Here is a 22,302-nt window from a genome sequence, read left to right on the forward strand (position 1 = left end):
CTCGGCAAACTTTCCCGGGGCCCGGCCCGGCCCGGCCCCCTTCCTGCTCCCCCCCCCCCCCCCGCTGCCCCCATCCCACCGCCCCCCGGTGTCACTCACGGCGGTGGCGCCTTTCATCTCCGCCGCCCCCGCCCCTCCCCGACGGCTGGGGCGGGGGGGTTCGGTTCGTCCCGCGCAGCCCCGCGGCCTCCCTACGCCGTTCCCCCCGCGGCGGGCGCCGAGCGCGGAGGCAGCAACTTGGCGAGGACTTCGCGGGGTTTTTTTAATTTATTTATTTATTTTTTTTCCCCTTCTTCTCTCCTCCTCCTCCTCTCTCGCCTCCTCCCTCGCCTCCTCCCCCGCCGCTCCTCCCGCTCCCTTCCCGCGGCGGGCCGGCGGCCGCAGCAGACGCCGCGCTGCCGCGAGGATGCCGCAGCTGCCGGGGGCCGGGGGCGGCGGGGGGGACCCGGAGCTCTGCGCCACCGACGAGATGATCCCCTTCAAGGACGAAGGGGACCCCCAGAAGGAGAAGATCTTCGCCGAGATCAGCCACCCCGAGGAGGAGGGCGACCTGGCCGACATCAAGTCCTCGCTGGTCAACGAGTCCGAGATCGCGCCCGGCGCCGAGGTGAGGGGCCGGGGGGCAACGAGGAACGGGGAGGGGCGGCCGAGCCCCGCGGTGGTGGCCGGGCCCCGGCAAAGGCCCCCTCGGCCCGGCCGGGCTCGGCGCGGCGCGAGTCCCGTGGGGCGGGCGGCGGCCCCAGCGCTGCCCCGCACCCCCACGGGCCGTGGGCTCTTGGAGGGGTTCACATTGAACTGTCGGGAAGAAATCCACGACGCTAAAACAACTTCGGAGAGAGCCGCTTGTCGGTGTTCCTGCCTGTTTTCCCTTTTTTTTTTTTTTTTTTTTTTTTTTAATATTTTAATTGTTTTTTTATATATATATTTTTTTCTCTCTCCTCCTCCCCCCCTCCCAAATATGCAGTAACGAGGGCAATCTTATTTTCCTTTTGCATTTTGGTACCCATTGGGCGTTTCGGCCGCCGGAGCTCGGCGCGTTCCCGCACGCCGCCCCTCGGGCTGCGCTCTGCCCGGTGGAACCAGTGGTGCTGCCCCGCGCCGTCACTGTCCCGTCTTTTGAGGCGGACGGGCGCAGCGAACACCCTCACAGTGACTTCTCTTTTCCTTCCTCCTCTCCGGTGCCGGATTCCCCGCGGCCAGGTTTCCAGGCAGACTCCAGCACAGGATTCCTATCATGACAAGGGCAGGGAGCACCCCGAGGAAGGTGAGAACCGCGTGTCCCGTGTGCTGCTCCCACCTTCGGGCTGCAGTCCGTGTCTGAATTCAGTGTCTGTTGGGGATGGGAGAGTGCTGGGGGAGGAGGTGGATGCGCTGAGCGTTTATCTCCAGTGACCAAATGGTTGTCGAAAAAAAGACTGATAAGGAGGCCACATGGATCCTCGCTGAAGAAATCACTGTTTTTAGGATGTTGGCTTTGACACAGCACAGCCAGCTGTGTTGGGGAGCAGTGTGATTTCCCGCTAATGCATGGTGCCCCTTAAGCCCCTAAGCCTCAATCCGAGCAGCTCTCCTGCTCTCTGTAACACACCAGTGGTTTGTTGTGGCCAAAGAAATAACAAAGTTTGTGGAATATTGCTTAGAGAGCCGGGCATGTGTACAAAGAACGAGTGCTGTGAAGGACAAAGGCTGTGCTTAATGTGCAGTGGTTATGATCACGGGCTGAAGGAGGTCATCACCTCCACAAGAGTGGGACGCAGCTCAGCCCCAATGCCTGCCGGGACCCTGTGGTTCCTCACAGAACTGGGCACTGCAAAGCCGAACAGCTGCAATGTCTGTGCTTATGGCCGTGAGGGAAGATCAGCTCTGCGCAGCTCTTTCTCCTTTTGCATCCTCTGAAAAACTCACCTGCAGGCGGTCTTGCTGCCCAAACCTGTCCCTTTGCAGGACCCGGAGCCAAGCAATTTCCCCACAAAATCACCTCCCCCCCTAGGCTCTCCCTCCCTGAGGCTGTTCAGCAGCCTTGGCCCTGGGTTTGCCCTGTGCCAGCCCTGCCCTGTGCTCCTGGTTAGGAGAGGAGGGGGTGATTGCCCCTTGTTCTCACCATCTTCTCCCTCCCCTCCTAGCAGTGATGGGGGGAAGCCATGCTGGCAATGTTTCCCAGCCCAGCATCCTAGAGGGATGTGCGACATGGGGGAAAACTGCTGCTTGAGGAACACGATGTCAGTGCTGGTGTTTCTGCCTACTCTGGAGGGGACTGGCGAGATAAATGAGTTGCTCTGAGGGTGTGTTGCATTGGCCCCTCACAAAGTGCAGTGACTCCTTTAAGAATTAACTCTTCTTCAAAAAAATGTGGTTACAAATTGCTGGGACTGCTTTCTGCCAGAAATAATTGCCATAAGCAAGGGAATGTTCTCAGGCAGAATGTTTCCGTGAACGCACAGTACCTGTTTAAGTGCTCTGAGGTGCACGCGTGGGGAATAACACCCTCATTGTCTCCTCTTCCGTAGGAAAGCATCCTGACGGCGGCTTGTACAGCAAGGGACCATCGTACTCTGGTTACTCGGGGTATATCATGATGCCAAATATGAACAACGACCCGTACATGCCTAACGGATCTCTGTCGCCACCCATCCCCAGAACAGTGAGTTCTCTCCCCGAAGACTTTTCGGGGTTCCTCCATCGGTCCCACAGCGTGTGGCCGCAGCGTGCGTTCGGGCTGTGGCAGTGTCGGTCGGTCGCGGTCCCGGTGGAAGAGCCGAACCCCGTGACGAACCGCAGCGCTCGTAGCGGGGCCGGGGGAGTCCTGCTTTACACTGTGGGATAATGTGCGGTGGGGTGATGTAAATGCCGTCTTTGTAGTCGCGAGGACAGATGTGAATTTTCTGGCGTTAACTCTTTGTTTGTTGAGGAGTCTCGAGGGCTGCAGCAGGGCTGCTCAAACTGCCTGTCAGCGAGATGAAAAGGCTCGCTCCGCTTTTTGCCGCCAGATACGGTATCGCCGGCTGCTGATTGACATTGATGTCCGCCATCGGTTGCTCCATGCAAAAAGGCTTTGTGCATCGGGGAGCAGCGCTCGGGATCGGCTCCCTCCCCACGGCACGCAGCATCACACTGGGGATTGGGGCAGCCGCTGCTAGCTCTGGGACGGTCTCTCTTCTCACGGTGCTGTAGGTGCCTTTGCGGATGGATCTTATCACACTTTCATTTTTGGATAGGAAATACCTTTATGGATGGATCTTAGTGTCTTTTTAGTTTTGGGTAGTAAATTCCACTGAGTATGTGTAGAGGGTGATGGGAAGACAATATTGTAACGATGATCGTTATATTGTCTACCTATCAATTGTGGAAGTTATATTAGAGTGGAGCAGGAAACAAAAAAATTACAATTTTTTTCCCATCCCTTCCCCACCCCTTGGAAGGGCAGGGAGTGTGCCTTATCCTTGCCAGCCTGATGCAATAAGTCAACCTATCTAATGTCGAGTGGGCAATGGGGAAGGGCAGTATTCCCCCATGCCTCACTCCAGAGGCGGGCGCTGCATGCATGTGACTTCAGCCAAGACGTGATCACAAACCCCACCCATTGCACGAACCCAGAGCTGGAGTTGTAGTGTCATGGATGTGTCTTCAGTCTCCATCTTCTGTACACCTCGGAGCTAGTTTGGAGCAACCTGTCAGAGAAGAGGCTGCCGCTTTTGTTTTCGTGTGATTTAGAACTGAAATGTCATTATTCTTCTTGTGGTGCTGCACCTCCTCTTAATTCTGGTCCAGAAAAAAAACATTAAGATGAACAGTTTACTGTGGGCCTCAGGTACCAGGGAGGACAGTACTTGAGAAGGCAGCCCGGGTGTCTGCAGCTTCAGGCACCAAAAGTTTTTCCAGATCCTCATGGTGCTGTGTGGCTGCAGGCACTGAAGCCCCACTCCTCTGCATGCTTCATTTCTGCTGATAAGTAGGGAGAGCTCCTTGAGGAGAAATAACCCACACAGAAGCATTTTACTGCTGCTGTAACATTTCTGAAGTCCTGTTAGAGGCATGCACCTTCTTTTTGTTTTTTTAAGCCGTGTCTCTCAGACATGTGCAGGAGCATGCTCCGCTGGGGATATGAAGATTTTGCATCTCAAGTGCATCGAATTGCTGTTCCTACCGCACTGTCAGTCTGGGTCCCATCTCGCTGGCCCTGGCACAGCTGCTTTGCATGCTGTCCCCATCCCACAGCCGGGGATTAGCATCCCTGTCACTCCGGCCCTTCCGAGGCATTGGATTCACTTAAGAAAATTGCATTCAGAATAACTTAATCTAGCAAGCCAACGGCTTCTATTTTGAGACTTGGATCTTGTGGATGTGTTTATTTAGCTTGGGTTTCCCACTTCAAAGGAATCTGTCCTCTCAGCAAGAAAGTGATTGAGCACTTAAATAAAAACGTATTCATTCAATCTTTGGGGCTGAACGAAAAGTACAGTAGGGAGCTAATGCGCGTGCCAGCTTTGCTGATCGGCCAGGGATCGTCCCCACAAAGGGGAAGAAACGCGGTCAGAGCTGCTCCAGAGGAGTCCGTCCCTGCTGTCTGCTATGGGGAGTTGGGTTCTGGGTATCTTGGTATGTCATCTTCAGAAGTACCTAACCACTCATGCAGAAGCAGAAGTGCACGATGATGGAGCTGGAAGGTGTCCTCACTGTTCATCTGTTCTCTCTGTGTGTCTGTGAGTGTAGGTGATGTTGGAGCAGGAGGACCTTGGTCAGCAGGCACTGCAGGTGTAAAGTGACATGGCTGTAATGGGATCTTTGTCAGATGGGCAGTGGGACTGGAGCAGTGGGCACGCAGTGATCGCCAGCAGCTGATTTTGGTGCCTCTGGGATGGAGAGCAGCGCACTTCAGCAAGGTGTCCTGTGGAATGTGCTTCTGGTTCATGCTCCCTGTGGCATCACCTGCTTGGGAGCAGCCTTGAGACTCTATGTCCACTATTTTCTGCTTCTTTCTGTGTTTCAAAACTGCCTCTTTTTGTGACCGCATCTCTCCACAGTTTTAGCTTATCTTTGTGTTTTGATCTTTCTTTGAATCATAGGATCATTAAAGTTGGAAAATACCACTAAGGTAATTCACTTCAACCATCAACCTGTCCCCACCATTCTCACTGAACCGTGTCAGTCAGTGTGGAAAATTTTTATTTCAACATTCTTTTCCTCTCAAAGCTGAAATAGAACATCATACCAAACACTGTGAAGGACAGTGTCCAAATCTTGCATAAATCCACCATTAAAAAAATTGCAATTTGGAGCACAAAATTAGACGCATCAGTATTTTCCAAATGAATGCCATGCCTGGTGAGAATTTATTTCCCCTGCAGTTGTGCTAAAATGCAGATAAACTGCATCTAATGGTGGAGGTGTGTTCAGGTGGTGCACTGCTACCCTCTTGCCAGGTAGTAAATGCCTGCAAAGTCTGGCTGTGGGATGCCCTGTCCGACAGCACATCAGGTCGGGCGATGCTCGTGCTCAGCATAGATGGGAAGAGCAGTTTCCCTGCCCTGGGAAGGGAAGCTTTTGGTTTTGCTGTCCTGTGACATTGTAACACTGAGTTACATCAGTGCTGTTCCAGCTGCCTGGCTCTCTGCTGTGTGCTGCTGGCATTTAACCTGACAAGTGAGTTGGAATGGATCAAGTTGGGTTTGGAAAAATTGTTACCCAAATCCCTCTCTTTCCCACACACTTTATTCAGTATCTTCAATACCCATGGAATAGGGAGAAGAGGAGGCTGTAATGGATTTAACGAGAAAAAATGAAAGAAACACAAAAAAAGCTTAGCTCTTAAGTTTGTGGTTTTGTTGTGATTTCTTTTCCTCTTTCTGTTATTTTGAGAATATTTCTAAGGCATCGAGACCCTGCTTGAGATGTAAATCTCCATGAGGAAAACTCATAATAGCTGCAAAAAAAATGCCAATTTGTTAGGCAGCTCCTCCGCCAGTCTGACAGCGTTCTTAGGCTGGCAGCAAACTACACTCCTTATCAGAGTGACCTGTGGCAGATGGCGTCATACTTTGGAGTAAGGAATATGAAGGCATTCTGGGAGAGCTGGTCAGCTTGATCTGGCTGTAGGTGCCCCTGTTCATTGCAGGGGAGTTGGCGTAGATGACATTTAAGGGTCCTTCCCAACTTAAACAATTCCATGATTCTATGAAATGCTGTCTGAATCAGAACCTCGTTAATGAAAGGATCTCCCAAAACAGCCTGTACAAAAAGCGTTTCCTCTTACTCCAAAGCCTGTAATTTTTTCTTTGTTTTGTTTTGTTTCTAGGGATGTGTGTAAGTGAGAATTTTGCAGACTAATTGGGCAGATTGAGAAGTATCATTGCATCAGGAAATCTGGCTTAGACAAAGCTGGTTCGATGACTCTTGTGTTTGGGTTTTTGAGGGGAGTGGGGTTACACAGAGGTTTTGTGGAGCTTCTCCTCCAGGTCCTGCTGCATAGCTGCAGGTAAACACATCTTGTTTGTCAAATAGTTGTGTTCAATGTCCAAAATATCCTGTTTTGCTTAAAGAACTTTTCATCCTGATGTCTTCTGGACAAAGTGTTTTCCAGGGTCAGACTTGCATTCTTGCTCTGGAGGCAACAATTTCTAGCCATGAAGCCCTTAACACACAGGTTCTGTGGGCTGGCTTTGAGCTGTCCCCTATCATCTGTTCCTTGCCTCTGTGTCACTGCTGGGTGACTTCACACCGCAGGGCTGGGCTGCTTGAGGCTGGGATGTGAGCCTGGGGTCAGTGCAAGTTGCTAGGCTGTGGCTGGGCTGAGGGTGGAGCAAAAGTATGTGCCTGTGCAATTAAGCATGAAATAGGTAAGTTCTTTGGATAATTACCTGGCGCTGAGTTGAGCTTGAGGACATGACCCATGGGAATGGCTGTGGGCTGGTAAGCTGTGGGCAGATGGAGGGGAGATGTCCACCTGGTCCCCCAGCATGAAATAGGGCCACAGGCTGAGACGACTTGTCTGGAAACAGGGAGCCTGATGAGAGATGTTCAGGAGGTGATGGCAGGGGTGGGAGCAAAATACATAGCTTCTGAGCATCCTTTGGGAACCCATCTGGATGACAGCTCCTCTCTAAAGATATGTTTTTATGGTGGTGCTTCTTTGTCTTGTCTTGCTTTCATGAAGACTAACCAGAAGTCTGAGAAAGTAAAAACTGGAATGTATGCGGAGTAGGGACTAAGAGAAGTTCTCAACACCTCTATCTGATTAAAAGCAATGCTGATAAGAAGGAAGTTCCTGGCAGTGCTGGCTTGCCTGTTTTGTACACTGTCTTGCCATAAAGGACCAGAGAATTCTGATGAAGTTTTTAAGAAAAAGCAGGGAGGAACTTAAAAAAAAAGAGTGTAAAAACTTTTTGTCAAAAAGCACATTTTGATCTTTTCCCTTTCTATTCCCTGCCACTCCAGCAGCACCAGTATCTTCCCCCTCTTCTGTGTCTCATATTTATTGCCACACAGGGATGCAGGCTGCTTGCTCCCAGCACCGTGATGTGGACTTTTACTTCTTTCTCAGTCCCTCTGTTAGAAATCCAGCACAAATGGGACCAGATAATGAGCACGGCGCACTCCCTCCCCTGGGAAGCTGCTGTCCATCCTGTGCTCCTCCAGCTTCTGAGCTCCTTCAGCATCCAGGAAAATAAGCAGCAATTATAGTGAAAAGTACTTTTTCATCCCAGTAATGGCTTGATACTGAGAGGCAGGGTTGCAGCATCGCATGGACCTGACTTCTGATGCTGTTTCAGAAACCTCTGCGATGCTATATGGATTGCCCGCTGGGGTTGGTGTTTGTGTGCCCATGCCTGGGGCTCCTGATGGAATGGATGGACAGACAGACAGAGGAGCAGGATGTTCTAGCACCCTGGCAGCTGGCAGCTCTGGCACCTCATGCTCCTCCTCAGCGCTGCTTTGTGGGCATTTTCTTGTCCTCAGAGCAGGCACTGAAGCCACAGAGGAGCGATCTCTCAGGATGTGCAGGAGGAGTAATTCTCTGGGGATGGAGGAAGAGTAGAGGGGCAGAAAAAAAAACAACGAACGCGCGTTGGATTAACATAGAAAAGGCTTCTTTTTTAATGCTGTTCAAAATTGAGCTTTTGTGTTGTGGTAAAGAGATGGCTTGCTATGTTTGCCACCACTTTCAGCCTCAGTGTGGCTGTGTGTGTGCTGAGGAATGGCCAAAGTATCCCTGAGACAGTACCAATGATCCAGGTAGTGACAAGGACGTTGGCTTGGTGTCCACAGGGAAGGAGGGCAAGTCCCTTGCTGCCGTCTCTGAAACGGGGCTGTAATGATTGCAGGGAAAAAGGAGCTCTGGAACAGCAGAAGGCAAATGATGCAGCTAAGAGGAAATTATTTTTATTGTTAATACACGAGTGCTCATAACGTCTAATTCTTTACAGCTTATAATGTTTAATTCTTTACAGCTCATGCTTTATTTACACATTCTTCGCTTCTCAGCACTCTGCACGCCGTAGTGGCAGTGAGCGTATTTCAAAACTACTGTTCAAAATGAATAGAAGTGTTTGTTGAAGCAGCAGCGGTGCTCCGGACAGGAGCGGCTCAGCTGTGCGGCATCCCTGGCTCTGCCTCCCATCCTCCCTGTCCCCTCTCTTCCCACCGGTTCATTTTAAGGCTTCCCTGGAAATGTGTTCCCTGGACAGTGTGGGCGTGTGTTTAATCAAAGCTTGGGGCCGCCTTTCTAGCTATAGAGATTTTTGTCTTTGTGCTCACTTGTGAGGGCAGGGGAGGAGGGGATAGAGGGCAGGAGCATCCAACACCCCCGAAAATAGCTCTGTGGTGATCTTTAAGGCAGCGTTACGGCTGTTGTGTGGCTGGAGCAGAGGAAATCTCAGAAGGAGCTATGAAGTGCTTTATACTTCCAGATCGCTGGTTATCTTCCCAGATAACTGATGAGGATTTAATGCTCGTTCACCACGTGTTGTGCCTGGTTTAGGCTAAGCGAACTGCTGTCAGTTTACTACAAGGAGCTGCAGAGGGAAGCAGCACCCAGGGCATCTGTAGCATTTTGCCTTGCATCAGGTGCTAGAAGTCACTAAATGCACCGTGAGTCACAATATTTTTTCCCGATTTGACTCGCTTACCCAATCATATTTTTACTTCAGCCTTTAGGCTTGAAAAAACATGTGCATAATCAGTTCATTTTGTGTGGTCTAGGCTATAAAAATGCCCCCTCTGTTCTTTCCATATGAAAAACGTGTTTTTAATTTTGGGGAACTTATATAATTTTCTGTGCTTTCTTTTGTATTTCAGATTGAAAACAAATGCTGCCTTCCCCTAACTTTGCATGTTCCAATTACGGAGTTGTGAAAATAAGTCATCCCTCAGCTTTTGTTACTTTAAAACAGCTATCGGTGATGTCAGAGTCAATACTAAAAGCATTAAGAATGCTGGCAGAATGTAATGCAGCTGCAATCCAACATGATGTTGGAAATGGGGTTGAGAGCATAAAGGCTTTCCATATTCCCAGGGCGCACAACTGCTCGCGGCCTTGGCTTTGATCTCTTCAAAGGCTGCTGCCTCCTCCTCGATGGAGAGACTTGGCTGCCACTCGCTCGCATTGAAAAAAGGCAGAGGTCTCTATTCAGGCAGAAATCAATCACTGTGCAGGAACAATTATGTGTAATTCAACCATCATGAAAACAGGACGAGATTATGGGTTTGTTACCTGAGTGACTGCGTGGAGATGGGGAGCAGCGGACACTGGCGTCCCGCTGGCACGCTGCATCTCGGTGACAATTAGGGACATGCGAGCGGTGCAGCGGGCGGGGGCGGCGGGATGACAAATGCTGGTCACGCCGTCCAGCAGAGCAGAAAATGAGGTTACAATTGGGAGATAATGTTTGCATATGTAACCATATTTCAGCAAGCTGGGCAACTTCAGGGAGCGGAGTAGATGGGGTATCATAAACAGCACCGCTGTGCGTGGCGAGCTTTCTGCAACCTCGGCGTGAGAAACCCGGGCCACCACGTCCTAATGAGCTGCCTGCTGGACGCAGCCTGAGGGCAAGAATTTCCTAAAAGAAGCCAGCTCCAGCCCTGAGGGCAAAGGGAGCACATGGGAGCGGGTTAGAGCGCCGTCCCCTCCCTCTGCCTTCCCTCGTCGGAGGGGATTTGTTTCGCCTTGCGGCAGCGCATCCCCCAGCACAGCGTTCTCGGATTTGCATGGCAACGTTTCGGCAGTAGTAGACTGCCAGGGGTGTGACATGACGGTCAAAATATCTTCTGATTTATAATGGCCTCCTTTAATTAGGAACTTGGTGCTTTTTTTGCACCAAGTGAGCAATGGCGCACTGTCTATTAAAAAGGGAAAGAACCGGCGTGCATAGTATCAGCCACAGGAATATTTATTTCAAGTGTTATTGCCTATAAAGTCTTAAAATAGTTTTCCTCCCAAAAAGGCAAAATAAAACACAGATGACTGATTATAGAATGGTATCCCTGCTCAGCTCGGTACATAGGACACGCTTCACCTTTTATACTGCTCATGCCTAGACATCAGAGGCACAAGAAGCTGCTTTGAGTTACAGATCTTCAAACAATAAGTCAAAACAAAAAATCAATCCCTCCAGTCCCTGGGTGCAGTTAGCTAAAGATAAAAGAGAAAAATAAAGTTATGCTAAAGCAGATAGAGGAAAGGAACAGATATGCCAAGGAAACACAGAGGACAAGTGCAGAGCTGAAGTGGGCCCAGTGTGAGCCAACATCAATGAATTTTTATCTTATCAAAAAGTTTTAGGGTTGCCAGTTCATTTCAGACTGGATCACTCTGCTCCAGGGTTGCCTGGAGCCTTGCCTTCAGCACAAGCTGCTCTCCCCACCCTCACACACCTCCTGCGTGCCCCTAAATACCGAGGCAGGGGGCTAGGCTGTGCCTCTCCCTCCCTGCAAAACCACTGCAGACTGCAGCAGTGAACTGAGGGCTCTGAAAAATCCCTTCAAAGATGACTGTGATCTCTGATTAAATGTCTGGTGAAAAATGTGGAATCTCAAACAAAAACAATGAAGGCATTTTCTTATGGTGATATGTTCCCACTTCCCCCTGCCTTGCTGTGCATTTTAATGGTATAGGGATGTTTTTAACATAGGAAAAAAAAAGAGCAGTCTTGTTTATCTTTTTTGATCATTGGCTGATTCATTATATTTTTGATGCCAGCTGTCTTGACTGAATTGAGCACATGGCTCAAGCCTTTGCCTACAAGGAGGAGAGCGTCACACCCCATGGCCCTGATATGTGTCTGGATAGATCCAAGAACACAGAACTAGTTGGGAACACTGATTGGTAGAGGTGGGAAGTCTGACTGATGTCAGTCATGGGACGGCAGATCAGACAGGGACATGTCGTGGCCATAAACAAAGTGCAGGGGACCAGCAGATGTGCTGGGCTGGAGGCGCTGATGCTTGGTGCTGCTGTTGCTGTGGGTTTGAGGGGATTTCAGAGAGCTGCTTGCTAACCTGCTGCTGGCTCTTCTCACTTCAGGCTGCTCTGAGGGAAATGTATGTCACACTTTTCTGTGTAAACAATGACATCAGCTGCTATAGAGATGTTTATAGGATTGCGAACTGAAAGGAGAAGAGTTAATTAATGAGCATAGATGTTACTGTGAATATGGTGTGAGAGACGAGGCCCACAGTGTGAAAAACCAACACCTTCCATCTGATTTCCGTAAGCTGGAAGTTGCCCCACACAGCATAAATGCTCACTCCATTCAAAAAAAAAGAAACAACAACATGTAAAGATGCGTAGCTTGATATCTAATCCCATTCATCCCTGTGTTGATTAAAGAGGTCAAATAAAGAGAATTGCTTTGGTTTTTTTTAGTAGCTATCCCCTGGGTTGCCAGCAGCAGGGGTTGAGCTGGGGCTGGAGCTGTCCCACCAATGCCAGCCTGTTTCTTCTGGTCCTACTGGTTGGTGACATTGTCTGGGCAGAACATCACGTGTGCTGCAAAAGTGCAAGCAGGTCTGTGGCTTGGCAATGGAAATGCCAGGTGTGGGACGTGCTGCTTGCTGACTGAGGGAGAAGCTGTGGTAGGGACAGCTGATGCCTAGGCAGAGAGCAGAAGGTCATGACAAAATGAGAAATCCTGTACAGAAAAGACATGTGGTGCCTTCTGATCTTGTTTCCTTCCTGAAGGATGCAAAGCACAAGTTTCGAAACATGCTGGTTTGAAGCAGGATGAACCAGGAGGCTTTCAGCCAAGCCTGGGGCCGGGGCTCAATCAGCCAAACCTGAAGCGGAAGGTGCTGTAGCCAACCCTGCAGAGTGCTTTGCTTGTTTTTGTTTGATGCCTGCACTTTGCGGACACAAAGGAGCGAGTGGAGCTGTGGGCTTCTTCTGCCCAGGGTGCAGGGCACTGCCTGGCCACTGTGGCGAGCACCAGCTGCCTGCCTTCTCTGTTTCAAACCTGGAGATGGAGTGTCACAGAGGAATGTGCTTGCTGGCCTTGTGCTTCTCAGCATGAGGCTTTTCTCCCTTTGTCTTTCTCAACCTGGCCATGCCAAATGTCGCAACAACAGCAGAGCAGTAACACTCCTCATTTAGGGCACCTCACTGAAGCACTTGCATTTCAACAGCACAGACGCAACTCTGATGCACCAAAGGACACTATGGATGCCCCATAGTATGTGTTCCTCTCTGGAGAAGACAGCCAGGCTGGGACCCCTGGAAGGGCACCTGGACAGGTGGTGGCTGCTGGTAGACACATCTGTGACTTGCCTTCACCAGAGCAGACAGAGCCCTGGGGGATGTGTTGGCTTAGAGACCTGTCCCAGTGCAGCCCAGCCTGCAATAGGAGGCAGATGTTTGCAGAGTGTGTTATGGAAATCAGACCAGTCAAAACTTGACTGGCCTACAGTAATGCTCCTCTCCTCACAACAGTGGCAGCTGAGTTTTCTTTAGCCGGAGGTAGGAAAGAATTGCTGTGCTGGGCTACATTCTGGGCCTGCAGCCTGAATGAGGCAGCCAGGGCCTGCCCTGCCATTCCCAGTCCTTGATATGCCCAGGACACCCCATGCAGGCTTCCCATCCCCATCCCCATCCTCTTGTCCTAGCTCCATGGGAGCAGTAGCGATGATGGCAGGGCTGTGCAGCTGTCAATTTGCATGTCTGCCCACGCCAGCAGCTCACGCGACACCCTACCACATCCAGCGTGGCCCCAAGCACACAGTCACCTGCCAGCACCCTGCAGTACAACTCAGCAGGGATTGCTAGCATGCACTGCATCACCAGCTTTTTGGGGCTGGGCATAAGGGAGGCCATCTCCAGCACTCCCCTGGCAGCCTGAGCAGCTGGACCTGCAGAAGTATTGAATTAGCTTTGTTATACTGCTGATCTGGAGTAATTACTGGTGTAAGCCGATGCAGTCCCATTATTGCTGATGGGATTGTGGCTCTTCATGTCACAGGTGAATTGGGCTCAATTAACCGGAGCTGTGGTCTTAATTAGATGCTCTTCTCTCCAAGTCTCCTTGCAGAGGTGGGACATCTGTTCCACCTCACCGCCCCACAGTCCCCTGAGAGGAGATGGCTGCACGTTTCCCTGGGTACAACACAGCATCCTCACCTGGGGAACAGGACCCATCACAAGGCCATGCCCATCTGCTGGAGGGGCCCTTCCTAAGTCACCACTTGCTCCACTAAATATAGCACCTCCTGGGCTCTATTTCTGGCACACATTTTAGGCGCCGGGAGCCCTATGGGACCCCCACTGCTGAGCGTGGCAGGAGAAGCAGCAGCTTCCTGAGGGCCTGCGTCCTTCCCTGCCAGGAAGGATGTGCTTGGGACGGAAAGCTTGCGTGGGGCTGCCTGGCCGGCTGCTGCCAGACAGACGGTGCGACAGCTGATGGCTGTCTCCTCCCCAGCTAACCAAGAGTTCCTTCCTCTGCCTGCTCAAAGCTTCTTTTCCATTTTGCCCCTCTTTAAAAGCTCATGAGAAAGTAGCCAGCTGAAGTCCTCTGTTTGCCAATGACACAGCTATTGGGACAAGACTAAACATGTGGTTGAGGGCTGGTTGGGTGCACAGACTCCAGCAAACCCCTCTCAAACCACTTCTCTCTGTTGCCCTGGGACTCGTCAGGGTCGTTGTCGCTATCCTTTGCGTGTCAGCTTGTGAGCCGGAAAGTGCCTGCAGATAGCAAGGAAGGGACCAGCAGCTGGAGGCCCCAGCAGTGCTTGGGGATGGTGGAGGTCGTGTTTTCTCACGGCCTTGCCAGAATCCTTGCATAGGGAAGTTGAGGAGCTGTGGGCAGCTGCAGGGGCTGCTAGTCTCCAGCTGGGCTCCCCAGGAGTGCAGGTCAGTGCTCCGTGCTGATGCCCCATGCTTTACACTCATTTTCCTGGCTGGGCATTGCTTTGAACTCTTGCTGTAGATGCTCATTCTGCAGATGTTCTAAAATTACATTTTTGGAGGCTTGCTTGGGCTGAGGGGGGACGGTGCCTCCAGAGGATCCTCAGGAAAGGGTTGCTTGAGCCGTCTTGCCTGTAATCCGCCGGCCTTAACAAAGGACCCCTCATTTCTCAGCAAGTGTGCAGGTGCGAGACTGGTGCTTAACGCCCTGGGGTCTGCGATACCAAAACATGCCTGTCACTGCTTGAAGGGCAGGCACAGAGGAAGATGCTGTTATTTTGGTTTGCAATGGTTGCTTCGCTGCCGAGATAAGCGGTGGTGGGTGGCATGCACATCAGACGCTACCCTGCACTCAAAAAACAGAAAACAAACAAAACTGAGATAAGCGTTGCTTTAAGGAAGATCAAAAACTTGTCTGTGTTTTTCCTCGCCGTGGGAGAACTATGGTCCTACCACCAGATCAAATGCAGGTTAGTGTAGTGTTGTGTGTATACACAATGCTCTTGTGCAAAAAAGTGGCAAATGAACACTGTTACCAAGAGGATATGACAGGTTTGTTGTGCATCATCTCGCTGACACGCCAAGAAAACACTCTGAAAAAGTTATTTGTGTTTCAATGCAGATGCTCAAACATTCCCACACAGCAGTGGGAGGCAGGGAGATGGCTGTTTCAGGTAGGAAGGGCACAAAACTTGTTTCTGATTACTTTGTCTTCTTCAGTAGATGGTGCATTGTTGCTTTCTCAGCCTGCTTTGTTTTCATTTCACCAGGGCTTTGCTGGAGCAGCAGCTCCTGTCTGCACTCAGTTAATTACATACCTCCTGATGCACTTTCAGCCCTGTCACCCCAGATGGGTCAAAACCCAATGGTTGGATGAAAGCACAGTACTGCTGAGCTGTATTTTCTTGCTGAAGGCTTATGTGCATCTTCCTTTCACTTGCGTAGCTTGCATACATCGGGCTGCTCTCTGCTGCTATTGCTGTGGAATAAGTAACTCTCTAAACTTAGCTCTGATCCCAGCCATCTTTCCCTGGAGATGCACGCTGCTTCTTTCTTCCGCAGTTGCCAACAGGCAGGTTGCATTCATCCCACGTATCCAAGATCCTCTGATGGTGCTTGGTGACATCCCTGCTTCCTTGAGCGTTGCTCCGGTGCATCCATCTTGGGGATGGCTTGGGGAGCTGCCACTGGGAGGGCACACAGGCAGCTCTCCTCTCTCAGTGAATTCCTGTGCCAGCTGGGTAATGGGGGGAGATTAATGACTGCCTTGGAAGCCAGTTATCCAGCATGCCGGCCGGAGGGCAAGCATCGTGATAGTTGCAGCAGCTGGTTTGGAAAGGAGGGAAATGAAGGGAAGATAAAATTGCACGCCCAGAATGCCAGGGTAGCCTGTGTTCATGCTTTGATGTCTTCTCCCTCCACACCCTCCTGTGGGTTAAAAATGAAACTAGACTGCATTTATAATGGGTGTGTGAATATCTGTATTTAGCTGCAGCAAGCAAGCTTTTGGGCTGGAGCCTCGTGTGTGTGTGTGGTGTTGGAGAGATGCAGCTGGGAGCGAGGCAGGGAGCCTTCTGTGCCCTGCTGTGGGGACACAGACACACACCCATCAAGCCCACTGATTCGGATCCGCAGCCTAACAAATCCCAACAGGCATGGATGCGAGAGGAGACAAGGGGAGACTCAGCACCCTTTTGTTCCTCCTTAATGTGCTGAAGGTTGTAGGTCAGCATGCAGGCTCCCCCTGCCCCTCTTTGTGACCACAGTCAGATTGGTGGCCAGGACAGTGACTCCACACAATAAACAGACAGCGGCAAACCCACCTCAAATTCCCTGGAACCGATGTGTACAACTGGAAAAGCAGGGCTGAGAGACTGGAAGGAACAGCACCCTCCTTCTGCCAAGGCACTTCTGAGTGTGCAAATAGGAGCTCCTCCAGCCTGCCGGCTGCACACCAGAAGGCGGCTTGGGCGAACAGAGCTGCTCCTGCTATTGTGCAACACCACTGCATCCACTTCTGCACGGCGTGCTTTAATCAGCAGCCCTCCCTCTGGCCCCCAGGCCTCAAAATTCCACAAAACCCAATTAACAGAGATGAGAGAACTCCAGCATGTATACATATGAAATTTCAGAAGGCTAAAGAGGAGACTCCTAATACCATAAAGCCTGCCCTAAAGTAAAATTTGCATCTGAAATCTGCATAGCTAACCCCTGCAAGGAAGACAGGATCGTTGAGTACGCTGCTTCCCCCCCAGGTAAGGGGTAACTTACCCAGGTTTTGTTGGATTTGACTCCAGTCAGTTTGCAGCCAGGTAGCACTGCAGAGCTGATGCAGCACCAGCCCTAGCATGAGGTGCCAGCCCTGCATACAGCACAGCTGCCTCTATAGGAGAGCAGCAGCTCTGGAGGATCAGGAGAACTTCTCCTGGTGAGCAGCCCAATGCAGAGTGCTTATACAGGTTCATTAGGGGACGTATTAAAGACTGAGCTAATTAGCACCCACCAATTCAGCGCGTTGAGCCCAGGTGTTTTGTGCTTTGTTGACCCAATGGTATACTGGCTTGTTCAGGTTGCCTGCCCTGAGAAAAACAAAAAGCAAAACAAACAAAAAACTCAGCAAAGGCAGTCCTTTTATAGTACAGGTTAAATGTTCAGAGAGGAACTGATGAAAGAAATGACTTAGCCCTTCCAGATCAATCCTTCGTTTTACCATCTCGCTTGTTTCAGATACACAGTTTCTCCTTCTATTATCCTACCTGTGGCTTCATTGCATACTAATACTTCTGTGGCTGTGCTCATTTTTGAATCTTCATATGCATGCCTTCAGTAAGAATGGCACACCTCTTCAACTGGGAGAAGCCAGGTGAGAGCTGAAACCCCTTGCTCAAATTCCTCCAGAAGCACAGCGCAGCCCCTGGCAGGGCAGGGGGATCAGGCAGTGTGCTGGCAGCCCAGGTAAGCGCTTCACTGCCAAAACACGAGGCCTCAAAGCTGCTTTTTTTATTACCTCCGGATTCTGCAGAGGGCTCGTTATCTCACGCCGCGAGCCAGCATGATCAAAGCCCCAGGAAAGGTCAGGCATTCCTGCAGGAGCCACACTCAACCAACACTCCCCCAACCCACAACACCTCCTGAAATCCTTTATCTCACTAACGAGCCAGCCTACGGATTAGCCAGCCCTGCCTCAGCTTGATGGTGAGAGCACCCAACACCTGGCCTGGGTTTTCTGAAGAGAAGAGTATTTTTTTCTTTTATTCTTTATGATTTTGTTTTGTGAAGGAGGCAGAGTTTCCTTCCCCCACCTTAACGCAGGGGAGCTCGATGCTGAGAAAAAGACGTATCTCCGTGCCACGCCGAAGAACCTGATTTTCTCACGGTGTCGGCTTCTGGTGTAGCACACAAAGTGATACAAATGGTGAATTGAGAAACCCTGCACCTGAAAAATCATCCGTGGCACCTTCCAGTGAGAGGGTGTTGCTCTCTCAGTGCTTGGCTGGCCTGTTAGCCCACAAGAACACAGTTGTCACCCTCTTCCCCTGCCACTCTTGGAGGTGCAGGAGAGTGTAACTTGCAAGGAAAATCCAACTATCCCTAATAACGGGGCAGTGGTAAACTTCAGAAGCGCCTCTTCTACCACGTAATCCTTGCATAGTGTTGAAGGTTCACTTGAGGCTGGACTGCAGAGCGACCCCTTGTCACAGGCAGGGTGCTGTGAGCAGCCGTAGGACCATCTGGAGGGGTGATTTACGGGGGGCTCAGGCAGTCTGGCAATTCAGGCTCTCTTTTACGATGTTTAGACTTTTACCCGTGTTATAAAGTGCAGCACAGGCTTTTTATGAGGATTTAGGTGCCTGCTGCACAAAGCTCGGGCTGTGGGTTGGGTGTTGTTTTTTTCTTTTAAGAATGACTTTAAATTTTAAAGGGCAGCTCTTGAATTAAAAAAAAAAAAAATCAAGTCTAGCAGCAGGCAGGAATATCCCACGCAGGATTTAAAAGGCGTCATGTGCATTGTGCATACCAGCAGCAATTTTTAAGCCTGCTGGCACCTTCCCAGGGGCGAGCATAGAGGCCAAAGCAAAGTTGGAGGAGATCCAGCCCTGCCATCAGTGGGAGAGACATTTTGGGTCTGGAGGACCCACATTTGGGTCACACAATTGTGTTTTGGCAGCTCTCAGAGGCTGACTTAGCACCATAGCTGACACAGGAACATCCCTTGAAGCCTGTTTGGTTGGCTACTTGTGGGTCTGGTACCCACAGCTGAGCATCCATATCTGGTTTGTACAAAGTGTGTGCGCATTCAAAGTGTTTGAAGCTCTGCTTCTTTACCCTTGTGCTTCACCCCACTTGTTCTCTGCTCATTCTGAGCTGTATACTGTGGTTACACTTCTAGCTACACTCACAATTTTGTGTTTCCCTGGTGTTGAGATCCCTCATGGGACAGATCCAGAAAATTAAGCTAGTAGTTTTTGAGCATTTCTGTTTGTACTGAGGTAATCTTTCATGATATGGCAGAGAAATAATTTCTGTTATGACCTTCTACTGATGGTTCAAATAACCTGTCTCAGAGACATCCTGTTTCTGGAGGGCCCCATTGCTTTAATTCCTATTAAAATTGGTTTTGCCTTCTGTGGAACAGTACTGCAGAAATTAAGTACTTGCAAATGCGTTTTACCTCCAGATATATGTTGCTGTTTGAATTTTCAATCCTAGTGAAGCTTTAGCAGACTGCTACTTTTGGCCTAATCATTTGTACGTTTTTAGGGATTTTTTTTTTCTTAGTTTAAAAATGAATATTTTATTTTAAGCCTTTGGACCATCTTGCCCACATCCAGTGATGGATGTCTAATGAGATGACTTTTTACCTCCACTAAATGGTTATATTGTTTGCGCTGATGTATGCTAAGACTTGATGCATTAAATCTTTGGTCATTAGCAGATGCCATTAGCAGAAAAGTCCAAATCACTTAGAGCTGTGACTTAAGACTTTTCATTAAAATCTGAATTTGCATGTTATTGGATAAATCTGTTAATACGGTTTAGCTGGACTCAGAGAAGTTACTTGAAAACTTTTTTCCAGTGGGTATGCAGGGTCAGCAGTGCCTGGGAGCCTTAACGTTTAGAAAATGACCCCTCTGGTGCTTGCTTTGTACCCCACTGTACGCTGGGTGACCCTCTGTTAATTCAACTGCGTAAGGGCCACCACACTCTAAAATCCAGTTGCAGGGGCTTTTCACTGCTTGACAGTATATGGATGGCCCTTCCTGGACCTGGTGTCAGGCAGGGTTGGCCACAGCAAAAATTTGCCCATGTGGGGAGGTAGTTTGCCAAGCACAAGGACTGGCTGAAACATCACTGATGTAGTCAGAGTCTCCACTCTTCCATTTTCACATCCATTTTCATCTTGTTTTCTTGGATTCCCCATTTTTAGAAGGCAAAGGAAGTAGGATTGCTTCCACAAGTGCCAGTTACATTGGGTATTGTGGGCAGTCAACTTGGTCTCTGCTGTGCTGGACGTAAGCAGGTACTGTCCAGTCAGCCTTTCTGCTGCAAACTCAGGTGCAGCGAAGCAGCTCTTGGACACATACTAGTGTGCCAGGTGCTTCCACAGCTCTTTGAGTCCTCATTCTTGCCTTCACGGGACGAGAGCATCTCTTCTTAAAAAAAATCCCTGTTCAAAGAAAAGTTGGCCTTTTTCAGGCTTCTTGGTCTCCATTATGGCACGTGGCATTGAGTAAGCCGTGATACGGACTTGATGTAAACATGTACTTGGGAGTGGTCTTATTTCAAGCCGTTTTCATCCACTGTGTGTGTCATACTGAAAGGCATTGCCTGGTCAGTCACAGGGACACGGGACGGAGCTTTTTGTGGGCTCACAGCAGGAGCCTTGGCCTGCATCCTGTGGGACGCAGAGAGGCCAGTGAGGAAGAGTCGCCTCATCCTGTGACGCACATTGTGGCCCCAGCAGGAACACCAGCCCTCAGGGCTGTCCTCTGGCCACTCACTCCCTTCACATATTTATCCAATTGGTGATGTCTCATTTGGTGAAAAGGTTTCCAAGCTCAGTTTGGGTGCTGGAGGATGCAGAGGACTGCCCATGTTGAGTGCTGGACCAAAGCTTGTGCAAGAGCACGGTGTCAGCTTTGTGAAAACATCACAGTGTTCGTGTTCACCGTGGCCAACAGAGAATGGAGAGGGCTATGAACAGTGGAAAATGATGGGAAAAAATCCTTTTTGGCAGTCCCATTTATTTACAGCATACTTAGCGGAAGAGGTATGCTTGCAGCTGCTGAGCATGTGATTTGCTGTTGCAAATTAATGCATGTTTGGTGTGGGTCTCTTTGCACTCATATACATCGGGAAAAAGAAGAACCATGCAGGGTGGACAAGGTTGAAGGACCATCGTGTGGGAATGGGAGCTCAGAATGAGCAGTGGCCTGTGAAGTTGAGCAGCATTTGCTGGGAACCAGTGACCATCGGAGAGACCTCATTGCTGCGTTGGAGAAAGAAATCAAACATCACAAAATGTTTTAACAGCAAAAGCTTTCCAAGCAAGTCTGCGGCTTTGCTGGCGATTTCATGCCCTATCAGTTGTTAGTGAGTATTTCTAAAACTAATGGGCCATGCGACGTTAGGCATAATCTGTACACATGTGCACTGGCAGCCTGCAAATAGCAGCAGGCTTGTCCTCTCCATGAGCAGGCTGGAAAGCACTGCCCGGCTCCCCGTGCGGTGCTGCAGCACCTCGAGTCTCCCTATAGCCTTCCAGAGCAGGTGAGAACAACAAATTAAGGAGTCGCGAGAGAGAAGAAAACTGAGACAGCAGGGGATTTCTAATCAAGTTATTTTAATGCTGGGTGTGCTTTAATCACTCGCTTAATGGCGGTGCTTAATGAACACTTGAAATAAAGCATTTTTCTGTCAGAGATTCAACAGCCATGTTTTTAAAGATGTCTTGAGGGAACTCAACTGTTCATTACAACTTTTTGGCAAAAAGCAGTCAGAGTTGTGCTATATTAATTTCCAAGATGGAAAAGGATGAAAAAATAAAGTTGCCAAAAGAAGACTGTAGAGAAGCTATTAGTTTTTACACCAATGTCACAATTAACCTGAATCATGTCACTGATTATAATGCATCTAGATAGATGTTTAACCCAGTTTTTATCAAATCCCATTCACTCTTGTCTTTGCAGCACTCCCCTGGCTGCTGTATTTGGGCTTTCATTGCGTTTCAACACTTTGCACTTTAAGCAGAGCAGTTTGCCCTTTGTCTGTGGGCATCCCTGTACACTGCCTACATTTTAGTGTGATGCACAAGGCATCACACTAAGCAGTGCGAGCAGTGCGAGCTCCAGTCCGGAAAACAGCCCAGCATCACTGGGATGCACTTCGCCACCTTACTGGGCTGAGTACCATGACTGTCATGACCCCAAAACAGGAGGGATCAGCAAAATAAATACTCCCCGTGCTGGAAGAAGAGCAAAAGACTGACTCTTTTATTTGTCTTCTGTAGGTCAGAATATTGCTGAGCCCCTGTTACCAAGGGGGTGATTCAGGTGATGCTTTCAGGTGAGGTTGGAAGCAAGGCTGCAGATCGCTACCTTCATACCTGCTATCTCGTTTGCTCTGCTGCAGTGTCTTGTAGTTGGAGAAGGTTTTGAAAATTAAACATAAAGCAGTCTCTTCTGTCAAGAGATTAGAAGGAGGCTGGCTTTATACATAAAACTATTTGCTGTAAATAAGTGGCTTGGGAATGGGGGGAACAATCCAACCTCTTTATATCAAGCTTGCTGCTCCTCTGCAGAGTTGTCCACAGAAGGAGATTGTACGCCAGTTCTCAGGAAGGTGACAAATTATAATTGCAGTTATTGCTGGCATTGATTATCTGTTTCATCTACGAGTAACAAGTTCTGGCCAGA

At 49.7% G+C, this 22,302-nt stretch overlaps 1 protein-coding gene across 5 annotated transcripts in view; it reads left to right on the forward strand.

Annotated features, from left to right (window-relative positions):
- Positions 1-406: 406 nt before the first annotated feature.
- LEF1 (lymphoid enhancer binding factor 1) overlaps positions 407-22,302 on the forward strand; it is a gene marked incomplete at both ends in the record, with an annotated part of 53,097 nt that continues 31,201 nt past the window's right edge. For all 5 annotated transcript variants that reach the window (XM_079534399.1, XM_079534401.1, XM_079534400.1 and 2 more), the window contains 3 exons: positions 407-607; positions 1,201-1,264; positions 2,508-2,641. In XM_079534399.1, the coding sequence (XP_079390525.1) occupies positions 407-607; positions 1,201-1,264; positions 2,508-2,641 (399 nt within the window). The remainder of the gene's footprint in view (positions 608-1,200; positions 1,265-2,507; positions 2,642-22,302) is intronic.

This window comes from Tetrao urogallus (assembly GCF_951394365.1).
Source record: "Tetrao urogallus genome assembly, chromosome: 4".
Lineage (NCBI taxonomy): Eukaryota > Metazoa > Chordata > Aves > Galliformes > Phasianidae > Tetrao > Tetrao urogallus.